At 47.6% G+C, this 12497-nt stretch overlaps 1 protein-coding gene across 3 annotated transcripts in view; it reads left to right on the forward strand.

Moving 5' to 3' along the window:
- znf462 (zinc finger protein 462) overlaps positions 1-11500 on the forward strand; it is a 31676-nt gene extending 20176 nt beyond the window's left edge. For 2 of the 3 annotated variants that reach the window (XM_062477410.1, XM_062477411.1), the window contains exons 4-13: positions 43-177; positions 1886-2289; positions 3260-3378; positions 4749-4940; positions 5946-6201; positions 6368-6504; positions 7090-7313; positions 7518-7770; positions 7896-8013; positions 8351-11500. In XM_062477410.1, the coding sequence (XP_062333394.1) occupies positions 43-177; positions 1886-2289; positions 3260-3378; positions 4749-4940; positions 5946-6201; positions 6368-6504; positions 7090-7313; positions 7518-7770; positions 7896-8013; positions 8351-8567 (2055 nt within the window). In that variant the 3' untranslated portion in view covers positions 8568-11500. The remainder of the gene's footprint in view (positions 1-42; positions 178-1885; positions 2290-3259; positions 3379-4748; positions 4941-5945; positions 6202-6367; positions 6505-7089; positions 7314-7517; positions 7771-7895; positions 8014-8350) is intronic. The other variant, XM_062477412.1, reaches the window with a different exon arrangement.
- The last annotated feature ends 997 nt before the right edge of the window (positions 11501-12497 follow it).

The raw sequence follows: 12497 nt of genomic DNA on the forward strand, positions 1-12497 counted from the left end.
CTGCTTACTTTTTTCCCCACTCATGTCCCTCGCTCTCTTTAGGACAATCCCTTAAACAAGGCCCCTATAGGATTCAGGTGTAACTTCTGTGTGGAGGTGCATCCCACCTTGAGGGCCATCTGCAACCACCTGAGGAAGCACGTGCAGTACGGGGAGGTCAAGGAGGGCCACGTCAAGGTCAGAGCACACATCTTTGTTCTTGTACTTAAGTTTGCTTATCCAACCGGGGGGGGGGGTCAATTACAGAGATCCACTCTTCGACAGTATTTGAAAGTAAAAGAGGTGCACTTGATTTGCCTCAATGTCTGCCCTTTTTTTCCTCAAGGAGTGAGATGCATCAAGTGCACCCCAAGTCTGCGTTTATCCTCATTCTGTTGATTGAAAAACGCAAGTCTCCCAGCTCTGCTGAGTTCATATTCCGACCCATAAGTGCTATTACATGATTTAGTGTCTCGGATTTATATTTAGCTACCATGTTTAAGTTTGGCCTCTGCAGGGGGGGGGGGGGGGGGGGGGGTTCTCCTGAGTCGACCTCCTGAGGTTTTATTCCATGACTCATTTTAGACACGCCGGACAGACAGACGGATTAGTGAGGATGTCCTGTTCCAGACATTGCAACTAAAGCTGCTTTATAAAGGAGTAGGCCTCCACAAAGTTCCTTTCTTCTGACTACTTTGTTCTCCGTTCTCACTGGTTGTCTCTCTGGACTCCCACCCCGCCACCTACTGCAGGCTCCTCTGCTCTGTGCAGAGGTCTGTTTTACTGGCCTACGGTTCTGTTTCCATTTGCGTTTACTGCTGGTGGAGGCCCTCGAGTGGGTAGACAGTATGTCAACTTCCCACTGGGAGAAAACAAGTGAGGTAGTTCTATGGTGGGGTGGACAGGCTGGGCCGTGGTATGCGGTGACTTACGGAGCTTGGGGGCCTGGGAGGGCGGGGGGGAGTGTGGGAGTGGGTTGAGCATGAGGGGAGGTGGAGGGGAGCAGAAGAAAATGGAGAAGCTATATAGGTTTGAGGGAAGTGTGTTGGTAAACGTTTGGACATTGGTATTCAGAGGAGGCTGCCAGGGACTTGGCAGTAGGACGCAGGCCAGAGGACTGGGAGCAATCCAAATGAAGGCCTTGGATTGTAGGCCAGTCAGGGCCTTTCTTAGGTTGCACTGGAGATGGCATGAAGGGAGGAGGGAGAGGCGAGGAAGGAAAGAGAACATGAAATAAAGAGAAAGTGTGTGGCGGGAGGGGAAAGGGGAAGAGGGGGAAAACAGATTGAAAGTAAAGGACATGTCCATGACTGGAGATCAGATAACTGAAACCGCTTCTGAAAAATGGAGCAGTCGTCCATAAAACTGCTCATTCACTGCAGTACGTTGTTGTCCTGTTTTCTTTAGCAGTTAGCATTTTGTCATGAAGGACCTGCAGTGTTCTTGCATCTGTGCTTGTATTCCTGCAAATGTGTGAGACAGTCAGGCCGGCAGACAGACACACCGACAGACAGACAGAAAGAAAGACAGGCAGACAGAAAGGCTGCCAGGCTCTGAGTTTGTCTTATTTATGAGGCTGTGAAGGTTAGGGTCAGGTCCTGCTGCAAGAGCCTCTCTGCTTCCTGTGGTCCATAAAAAGGCAGGCTGGCTCTCTGGATAAAGAGCTCTGAGCCTCCCCAGGATCACGGAAACAGAGGCATATAGCAGGGAGAGGGCATAGAGGGGGCAGGAGCTGGGAAAGGCAGGGCTATAAAGGAGGCAGAAAGAGGGCAGGGAGACTGGAAGGGCTTTGAGGGGGCGGGTGCAGAGCCATGGAGGGAGCAGAGCCAGGGAAGGGTTTTAAGGTAACAACAGGGCAACCTGTCAGAAATGACTTCCTCCTAATCATTTCACTTCCTCTTAACAGCAGGAAGTGACAGAGGTGCCGTTGTCCCTCACGCCAGAGGTCCTGACCAATGGGGATTTGGGGGAGGAGGACGAGGTAGCTGCCGTGGAGATGGGCTCCATGGACATGAGCATGACAGCCATGGTCCCCGTCGCCGGTGGTGGGCCTGTTGCCATGGAGACGGCGGAGGAGGAGGAGGAGGCGGCACCGGTGTCGATTCTGGCGGGTGTAGCGACGCCCCCCGCTGGCCAGGGAAGGGAGAGGCTGGTGGCGGGGGGGCACCCCTGCTCGCAGTGCGACCGGGTGTTCATGTCCATGCAGGGGCTGCGCTCCCACGAGAGGAGCCACTCGGCCATGGCTCTCTTCTCCCGGGAGGACAAGTACAGCTGCCAGTACTGCCAGTTCGCCTCGCCCTTCAGACACAAGTAAGCAGAGACAGACAGATAAACAGACAGACGGACCCCCATGACAAGTGACTGACGACATGCGTAGTGTGACAGAATGGTAGCTCCGTGCTCGGGTCCACAGAGCAGGACTGCTGTGACTCAGGGTCCACGGCTGTATGTTTAGAGACGGTAGTTTGTTTGCGTTGGAGCTAAGTCAAGACTCAGAGTACACATGGACATGCCTTGTGAATTGATTCAACTTAATGCTCAGGTGTTCCAAGGTCTTGGCACTAAGCAGTGGTGTTAACAACGCTGTGTGTTCAATTGGTCTCCTAACTAAATCACATAAATTAATTTCTGATTAAGACTAAGCTTTAGTGTAGACTCCAGGGAATGTTGATAGAATGATTTGTTTTCTCCGAATTGGAAACCGAGAGGCGGGAGGAAAAGGAGAGAATGAGAAAGAGAGACAGTGAGAGTGGTAGAGACAGGATGAGGTAAATGGACAGAGGACCTCATCTCTGCAGGTCCCTGGTGTAATCCTGACTACTGCATGTGCCCTGACCCAGAAAGCCAAGCGTTCCCATGACACCCTGAGTCTGCAGATGAATACACTGCCTCGCTCCACCGGCACAGCTCACCAGGGGCTTCTGGGTAGATGAGTTCACATCCAGACCAGTGTAGGCAGACAGAAAGTACCTGACTAGAGAGTGACTGGGACTGCGATGATGGAGTTATCACAGTAAACAGTTTGGGGCTCTCGATTCCCAGGGCTCATTTACGAATCATCAGATAAGTTCCAGAGTAAATGTGTGAATCTTTCTCTCTCTTCTCTCTCTCTCTCTCTCTCTCTCTCTCTCTCTCTCTCTCTCTCTCTCTCTCTCTCTCTCTCTCTCTCTCTCTCTCTCTCTCTCTCTCTCTCTCTCTCTCTCTCTCTCTCTCTCTCTCTCCCTATCTCTCTACACGTTGTACACACACTAACCAACTCTCGCCCTGCCCGTCTCTCCAGCCTGGACAGGCACGTGCAGTCTCACCATGGTCACCACAAGCCGTTCAGATGCAAGCTCTGTCCCTTTAAATCAGCGTACCTGAGCCGCCTCAAGAGCCACCTGCACAAAGCCCATGCAGGTACGACACAACGCCGCTCTCCCTCCTCACAGCTAGCTCAGCTAGCACCAGACCTGGGTGATCAGTATTATCTTTTGTTGCCTGCCAAGTACTTTCAGGTGAGCTTGATTTAGCTTGCCCACTGCCCAGCGCAATGGAACCTTTGGAATAGTATCAAAAGTACACCGCTTGTCCATCTGGCATGCTGCAGGAGCTGAATCAAGCGCCTTCGTAAACAAATATTTTTTTCACCCATGTCTGATAAGCAGTGGCCAATGTGGATTTCAAGGAGAGGTGGTTGGTAAACTCACTGTTGTGATATAGAAGTTTGAGTTGACTAGATTTCCTGTTATATGTTTTGGATCATGGGGAGCGCTAAGGGAATATCTAAAACCCAGACAGGCTTTTAGTAGACGACTCAGTCTCAGTGTGAACTCATTTGTCTTCTTAGAGATATTTTGTGTTTAGAAGGGACCAGACAGCAAAAATTGATTCCTTGGGGGCAGTGATGCACTTTTTTATTTAATTTTTTAAGGCATAGACTAGAGAGTCAATCATAAGAAAGGACAATGCAGGAGGACCATTTAAAAACCTGTCAAGAATACTATCTCTGTCCTGGTTTGAGAGCAGAAGAAAAATGATTCAGATCAAACAATTACCTCAGATAATCGACTCCACCAGAATCCATTTGCCATTTGATTACGTCTCGAAGGAAAATGGGCCTGCATTGTCTGCTGCTCTATGTCCCCCCTCCCACACATTTTCATTGTCAAAACATCATGTAACTCCTGTTGTAAACCCAATCTCATCAAAGACATCTCATCGCAGGCATTGGATGATTGCACCCTTCATTCCTTGCAGGATGGTATTTGTAAGTGAGGTTGTGGTATGCTATATGAAGCCTATGGCCAGTGGCATGTGGACACAGTTTCTCTCAGTAGGGTGCTAGAGCCATTCAAGGGTAAAGCAGCAGAAAATAGGTGTCAGCACCTCTCTATTCAGGTTTCCCTGGTCTGTCTGTCTGAACGTCCGTGCCTCCTCTGTGCACACACCCAATATCAAGGAGAGAAATTCACCCTTGAACAGGCTGTGAATGGCCATCATAGGGAACTGTCAAAGAGAGAATTTAAAAAGAAAGTTCTGTGTCATGTACTCTTATCGGTATCATGGTCTTTTATTGGTGCTTTGGTTAGTGTCTTGGTCTGCTATTGGTGCTTCGATTAGTGTCCTGGTCTGCTATTGGGGCTTCGGTTAGTGTCCCGGTCTGCTATTGGTGCTTTGAAAATAACTTGTGATTCAGGGCACTACTCTGAAATTGTTTCTGATTATACCAGACTAATCATCACTAATAAAGGTTATCACAGTACTGATTGTTCTGCTTTTCCTTACAGGTGAAAATACCTACAAGTGCTTGTCCTGCACCTTCTCCTCGTCCACCATTAGTCAACTGAAGGACCACTCCCTGAGGGACCATGGCGAGGCCCTCACCCTGCCCAAGATCAGGGCCGCCACCCAGGCCGCCCAGAGGGCCGTCCGGCTGGACACAGACCCCGAGCAGGTCCATCTGCCCACAGATCCAGATGGTGGGCAATCCGTCATCTCACAATCAGACCTACCGCCTCCTTTGTTCTGGAACGTGGGTGTCTCGTGGCGTCTCTGTTCTAGAATGTTGCAGTCCTTCTGAATCCTCACTTCTAGAATGTAGTCTCCTGGCTCCTCTGTTTTAGATTGTGGAAGCTAGCAACGGCGTTCTGGAACTAGCCCTTGTGCTTCAAAGCTCTGGTTTTGTGGAATCCCGTGTGCACTTAGCAGGCCTATGTCAGGGTTGCGTGTCACATGAGCACTAAGCACGGCCACCGAAGTCTCTTTGTAACATGGAGGTACAGTGTGTAACAGGAGGATCCGTCCCAGTGTCTCTTCTCCATTACCCTCTAAGGACCCCTCCCCCCTCCCCCCACCTCTGCTGTTATATTACCCTGGAGCAGGGTTTGCCCTGCTACAACCACTTAACCAGATGAATGACCACGTTCCTAACGCATCTCTCCGCAGTCGACACCTACACACACTCCACTTCCTTCCGAGAAAAAATGTCTGCTATGAATCACGTCTGGCATTGTTCAGTCCCCATTAGATTTTTCCCTTCCCCGTTTTGCAAAGTCAGAAATGCATTCAATGCCATTTGAAAAAGTCAAATTTTCTTTTTCTTCAGCGTTTTCTTTCTCTCTCTCGCTCCCTCTCGGGTGGCTAGGTTGGCTGTAGCAATTGTATGAAGCATTTCTCAGCATAGAGACAGTCTGTCACCCTCACACTGGTTTATTTATTGGTGTGGAGGAGACTCAAAGTAGGACGATTGGATGAGAAAATGAGCCATTTCACTGATATCATCATACTGTGAGAGGAGGAAAAGGAAGGGAGGAAGAGAGAAGGGGTGACAGTCACTGCTTCTTGACTGTACACGTACAGTGCGGAAGTTTGCGATTCCTAATAAATAAAAAAAACGTGCTGCGTTCCTGCATGAATTTGACCACAAATATTTTCCTTCAAAAACACAAAGTAATCATGTTTCTCTTCTTTCATCGCCCCACTAGACCCGGCTTATCTGGAACCTGCGGACGTGCGACAGCAGCTGAGTCATTACCAGCTGGCGTCCCGCAGTCACGTGACCTCCAGCTCCCCCGGCGCCCCCCCTGTGCCCGAGGGTCGCCATGACGGCGGGGTCCTCACCTGCGAGTTCTGTGAGTTCAGCTCGGGCTATATGCAGAGCCTACGTCGGCACTACAGAGACCGCCACGGGGGCAAGAAGCTGTTCAAGTGCAAAGACTGCTCCTACTTCACCTGCCACAAGTAAGCAGACAGCCCGCCGATTGTGGCGTGCAGGTGGAGAGCTGGACGGATGTGAAACGAATACGTGACGTCATGTACTCTCATGACTCATCAATATATTTGTTCTCTATTGTCTGTGACGGGGTGTGCTTTTCTTTGTGTGTGTGTGTGTGTACGCATCTTCTAGGTCGACCTTCACCCTCCACGTGGAGGCGGGGCACACCAGTGTGGTGGAGGAGGGACCGAAGGACCTGCGCTGCCCGTTCTGTCTGTACCACACCAAACACAAGAGCAATATGATCGACCACATCGTCCTACACAAAGGTACTCGCCACCCCAATCCACCCCACTACGCGCGACACGAGATCCCCAGCACCTAATTCTGTACCACACCAAACACCACAGCTATTTGATCGACCACATCGTCAAACACAGAAGCCTCAAGGTGCCTTTATAGCTCCACACACGGGACACAACTAAACTGCAAACTATACACCACAAAGTCAACCATACAAACAGACATAAAAGAACAGGTATAACATACTGGTTGTACTTGAGTGGTTTCTTAACCGCACGCTCCCGAAGCGATAATTCTACGCATTCTGACAGGGTGTGTAGGTGTTTATGACCTAGTGTACAGAATCCCATTTAGTCCTGGTACATTACACGGCCGTGCGTGTGTACCGAGGGCTCTCCAAGTCATGTCATGGTCTCTGCGTATGTAAAGGACTGAGCTAGTCATCGTTTGTTTAATCTAACGACAGGATCATCCTGTACGGTTGACACAGTCGAGGATGCTGTGCTACTGTGGACACAGTGCACATATTTCTAGATCTCCTCACTCCTCCGTCTCTCTGGCTCCCCCTCCTTCTCTCCTCCCTCCCATCCCCCCCTTCCCCACCCACACAGAGGAGCGCGTAGCCCCCCTGGAGGTGAGTCGCTCCAAACTGTCCCGTCACCTACAGGGGCTGGTGTTCCGCTGCCACAAGTGTACCTTCACCTGCTCCAGCGACCGCGCCCTGCAGCTGCACCTGCACAAGCACGACGACCTGAAGCCCTACCAGTGCCAGCTTTGCTACTATGACTGCAGGCAGAGGAACCAGCTGGAGGAGCACCTACGTCTTGAACACAAGGTTGGTGCGGACTATAAGTCCCAGAGGGCATCAGGCTGTGAACTACAGATCCTGGCTGGTGGGTGGGCGGAGGGTGGGGTTAAGCAATGTTTAAAGACATTTAAGCACCCAGAACATGTCGGCTGTAATCGCAAGCGACGGAAGGAGGCGGTTCGAGAAAGATCAGGATCTATCAAATGTGTTGTCGATTGTGTCGTCGGTCAGGTGGCCCGGAACTTTGAGCTGATGGGGCGTGTCAACCTGGATCAGCTGGAGGCGATGAAGGAAAGGGGAAGCAGCGCGGAGGAAGAGGAGGAGAGAGAGGAGGAAGAGGAAGGAGGAGCTGCTGCCCCGGAGCAGAGGGAAGGAGCAGAGAAGGAAGCGGAAGAGGGGAGAGAGGAGATGGAGGAAGAGCCCGAGGAGGAGCCAGAGACGCAGGCGGAGGACGAGGAAGAGGCGAAGAAGCTCGAGGCACGAGGTAGCTCAAGATCAACGGGACGGAGGGGTGTCAAAGTTGTTTGATGTGAGGCGGAAACTGTTTACTTTGTCTCGACGGTGTAGGCCTATCTCTGCTGATGGGTCCTATTGAACTGTATTTCCCAGTGTGTCCCGGCAGCAGTGGTGGGCCAGAGTGTGTGGAGAAGAAGCTGCCCTGTGAGTTCTGTGGTCGCTGCTTCACTGACAATACAGAGTGGGAACGACATGTCCTCCGACACGGCATGTGAGGCACTCTCCTTCTCTTCCTGTGTCACTCTCTCTCTTCCTCTCTGTTTAATTTCTATGTCACTTGGTTCCACTCTCTTCCTTACACTCCCTATTTCTGTCACTCCCTGCCCAACTCCCTTCCTCCCTCTTTCTTTCTCTCTCTCTCTCTCTCTCTCTCTCTCTCTCTCTCTCTCTCTCTCTTTCTCTCTCTCTTTCTCTCTCTCTCTTTCTCTCTCTTTTTCTCTCTCTGTCTCTCTCCTTCTCTGTCAATCCCAGGACTCCCACTGTTATTTCTTAAACGTTTGTTTGGATCCCTGACCTTTGCCCCCTGCCTTCCTTACCCCCTTCTACAGGACTGTTAACAGCATCAGAGCAGACCCCAGCTCTGCCCCAGCAATACACTCCTCAGCTCCACCTCCTATTGGGTCAGCTGCTCTGACGGACAGCACCGTGGACCTATCCAGCAATGGCATGGGATCCGAGGAAGGACACTCCACAGACCTATCACAGAGCCTGAACAATCTGAACGAGAAAGACAAAGAAATGCTTGAGACCAAAAATGACCAATAAAACGTAAAAGGACTACTGTGGCCTAACGCGTCATTGGCCAAGGCAACCATGAATCAGTTTGGATTGACGTTGGGTTGGGTATCAAAACTCAGCTGCTAAAGACGACTAAAAGAAAGGAAAACTAAACATCAAACATGAATCGTCTTGTTAAATTTTAAGTGTTACATATTAGAAATCCTAGGTTGTGACATCCTATGTTTTTAAGTGGCTAAACCTTAAAATGTATCCTGGTCCCTTAGATGGACAGATCTGAAAAAGTTAACAGTATATTGGTAACCAATAGTGACAAAAGACGTGGACCTTAAGCTTATGTTTGCGGCCTACACTTTCAAAGCCCCACCCTAAAGATATTTATTTTCTAAAATGTTTTGTTTATTATTCTAAATTGAAAGTAAGATTTAAGGCAATTATTGATTGAAGCACCTTTTGAGTCTTGATGATCCCAGTCAGGGTTTGTCTTGAGAATATAAGGCATCAAAGCATTTAACGCCCTATCACATATACAGCCCTATACAACCTCGTATGACCCCTATGTTACCCCTGATGGCCCAAGAACATCCGTTTCATCCCAGTTTTGAGACAAGAGTTTATATTGAGATGAGAAATACAGAAAGAGAGGGTGTGAGAAAAGCCACCATGCAACGTTCCCTTCTTTCCTAGATGTGAATCTCCTCAGAACCCTCCAGCAGCTAAGATACTTTCTCATCCATTCACTTACTGTGGACTTACTGTACTTCTGAGAGATGCGTAACTTTCAGGAACTGTCAGCTCTGTATTTGAATGTGCTCTAGTCTGTCCTTCAAGCTGGCATACAGCAGTGTCGACACAGATCTCTGTAGTCATGGTAGCAGTCTAAAGCACATGCAGAGGCGAACTAGACTAGCTAAGCTAACCTCACCCCTCTACACTGGCTAGTGAGCCCAATGTGAAAAGCTTTCTGTGATTTGGCCTGAACAACCTTTGTCTTGTTCTGTGTTAGCCTAGTGTTACCTGAGTATAAATATTCCTAGAGGAATAGTCGCACCTTATTTATCTAGCTATGTTGCAAACTTTTATTAATGATTAATTTTATTGTTTCTATATATTTGTTTTAGAACAAATGTTTACCCCAAAGTTTGCTATAGTGTAGTTCTCTTGAAGTAATCCTGTATGCCTTTTCAGCCATTGGCTCTCTCAGAACTTCCACTCATGGTTGCTTTCCAGCTTTCCAATCTCATATAGTCGTAGACTGAACAGTTGGCTCACTATTCCCTCAACATGATAACCAGCAACATGAGTCAATAACATTTATATATCATGATTCGTCCTCCAAACCTTTCACTCATGGAGACATGCCGGACAGGAAGCAAAGGGAATTCAGTGTGTCTGTGAGCTGCTGTTGTCACCGAGCTGTATAAGTCTGGTTGTGTTCCATGTCACTGACGTCACACTTGGGCCGGGTGATGTGTGACTTGAATAACTGAAAAAAAAATAAAAGTTAAAAAGAAAAACAAGGTGTTCTGGAACGCAACCTCGGTATCAGACGCAACTTTAAACCTTCAATAAGTCAACAACTGTAGCAGTATGCGTGACCTAAGCGGCTGTTTCACATTAGTGACAGAGAAATTGTGATGTTTGATGTTTGTGTGAACCAACAGGTGTGCTAGGGCAGAAGATTGCAATGTGAAAACTGAAGACTTTGGGGTGTCTTTTCTTTCCCCAGTGTGAAATGATGTGTGTTCTGTTTTCCTGTAAGGATGCCCCTGTGTGATCTTATAAGTGTGCTTTTTGTTTTAGACCAGGCCGTGAGCTGTGCTGGCGAATAAGGCAGAGATTGTAAATGTTGGAAGTTGCTGCTCAAATACCCCAAAGCCTTATTAGATAAACAATAGCAAATAAATCAAGCTTCCTCAAAATATAATGATTAAAAAATACCAATATGTCTTTCACAAGCCATCAAAAATGAAACACAAAAAGGTAGTTCAGTTCTCAGAACCAAAATATTGAGTTGGCTACGATTTTCTTACCCAAAAAACAATTAACCATGTTTAGGAAAGGATGGGTGGAACCCAAGTCACTTGAAGTGCACTATGGGTAATCTGCCTGTCTGCAGCTGTGTATAGAAAAACCAACTACTTGTCAAGTGTTTGAAACTGTGGTGTATCAGAAAGGATACTTTAACCTTTTTTCCTTTAGGTGTTGGTCTCATGATAAAACAAAAATAAGAAATAAATCAAAAGAGAACCAATTAGAGCACTTCAGCTCTTAATCCAATGTTATTAAGCTGTTGTTCAACGTCTGGTAATGCCATATCACCTCTTCTTTTGTACTTAAAAAATAGGGGGTGATTTGGTGCTGAATCTCTAAACCCCCTGCTTTCTGTTTGAAATGACTAGCCTAGCTTTTTTGACAGTGAAACCATTAGAGAAATGTTATTAAGGATGTTATATTATTATTATTATTAAGCATTGATGTGGGAGCTTGTTAGCAGGCAGGCCCACTCAGAACCGTAGGGTGGATTGGGAGGTGATGTTGGTGGTGGTTGTGTCCTCCAAAACTAGCTGTTTTTCCCGTGGTAATTTTTCATTAGAAATCCACAAAATGATCACTGTATGCGGTCTCACCTGCTAAGGTGGACGGTGTTTGCTCTCCCCCTCTTCCCCCCCACCCCAATTTAGCCCCTGCTGACAACACACTGGATACTTATATATGTATATATGTTTAGTTTGTTCCATTCTGTTCTCTCTTCTCTTCAGACTGTTCTCTCCATAGCTGGATATAGATTCTCCATCTTGCCTTTTCTCCCGTGAACACTGATCCCTGATGGTGGGTTGTGATGTTGCCTAGAATGATTGTTTACAATTTTATTCCATTTATCTCTGGATATTCTGTAAATATTGTAATTCATTGTCTTTTTTTAACTTGTTAATAAAGTTATCAGATAACGGTAAAAATGTTTTGGTTGTTTATCTTACAGTAAGGCAGCTAGGCATTCAATGTGTGTCTTCAAATTAATACACAGTATCGTTTTTAATTATACATTAATTTTTTTCTCCAAAGAGTTTGGAACTTCAACAGCTTTTCCCTGTTGGTTTGACATTGCATTTGATGGGGCACTCAAAATACTACCTCTGCTCTGGTCATATCTGCTTATTATGCATGTCACGACAGGTGTCATGAATTGTAAATAGGGAAGCTTTAAGGGCAGCAGGATGCAAGGCATTGCAAACATGAAATCTTTTCAAGGACAGACAGGTGCAATTGGTACAGATGGAAGACAAGAGTTATTGCTGCCAGCCTGGGATCCTCTTTATGTATACCATGTCATCCTCACAACAGCTAATCATTCACATGATAAGGTGGATTATTCTTGAGTGATTTTTCGATGGTTGAGGGTTTTCTGTGAGTGTGGGAAATGATTAAAGGGGCCGTTGGCTGCATTTGAGGCCATGGCCGTGTTGTCACACGTTGGCATTAATCTTCATTCTCATCAAACCTCTTTTATTCATCTTCGATCGTCCGGCAACACTGAGATTCTCCCTGGTGGACGGAGGACAAAGGACAGGATGACACAGGGAGCCATTTTCAGGAGCTCACCTCAACCACAGATAAAAGGATGTGACAAAGGACCCGAAGGTTTAGGCAGGGAGGCGCCGAGGACAAAGCGGGGCTGTATGTTGTCCAGCACTCCTCCTCACCTCCCTCCCTCAAACCTCCCCCATCCCTCCCTCCCTCACGCCTCCCTTCTGTGCATCTTTCCACAGGCTTGAGAGGTAGACAGAAGAAGGACAAAGAGTTAACCTTCAGCACTGTGGCAGAGAGGGGACATGATGTAAGAACGCAGCAGGTTTCTCTGCATACCATTATTTGATGAAACTGAGCTAAACAATGATCAAACATCTTTCTAACATAAAGACAATTCAGCTCTGGATAAAGTTCATCCAACTCTGA

Source organism: Osmerus eperlanus, chromosome 14 (genome assembly GCF_963692335.1).
Source record: "Osmerus eperlanus chromosome 14, fOsmEpe2.1, whole genome shotgun sequence".
Classification (NCBI taxonomy): domain Eukaryota; kingdom Metazoa; phylum Chordata; class Actinopteri; order Osmeriformes; family Osmeridae; genus Osmerus; species Osmerus eperlanus.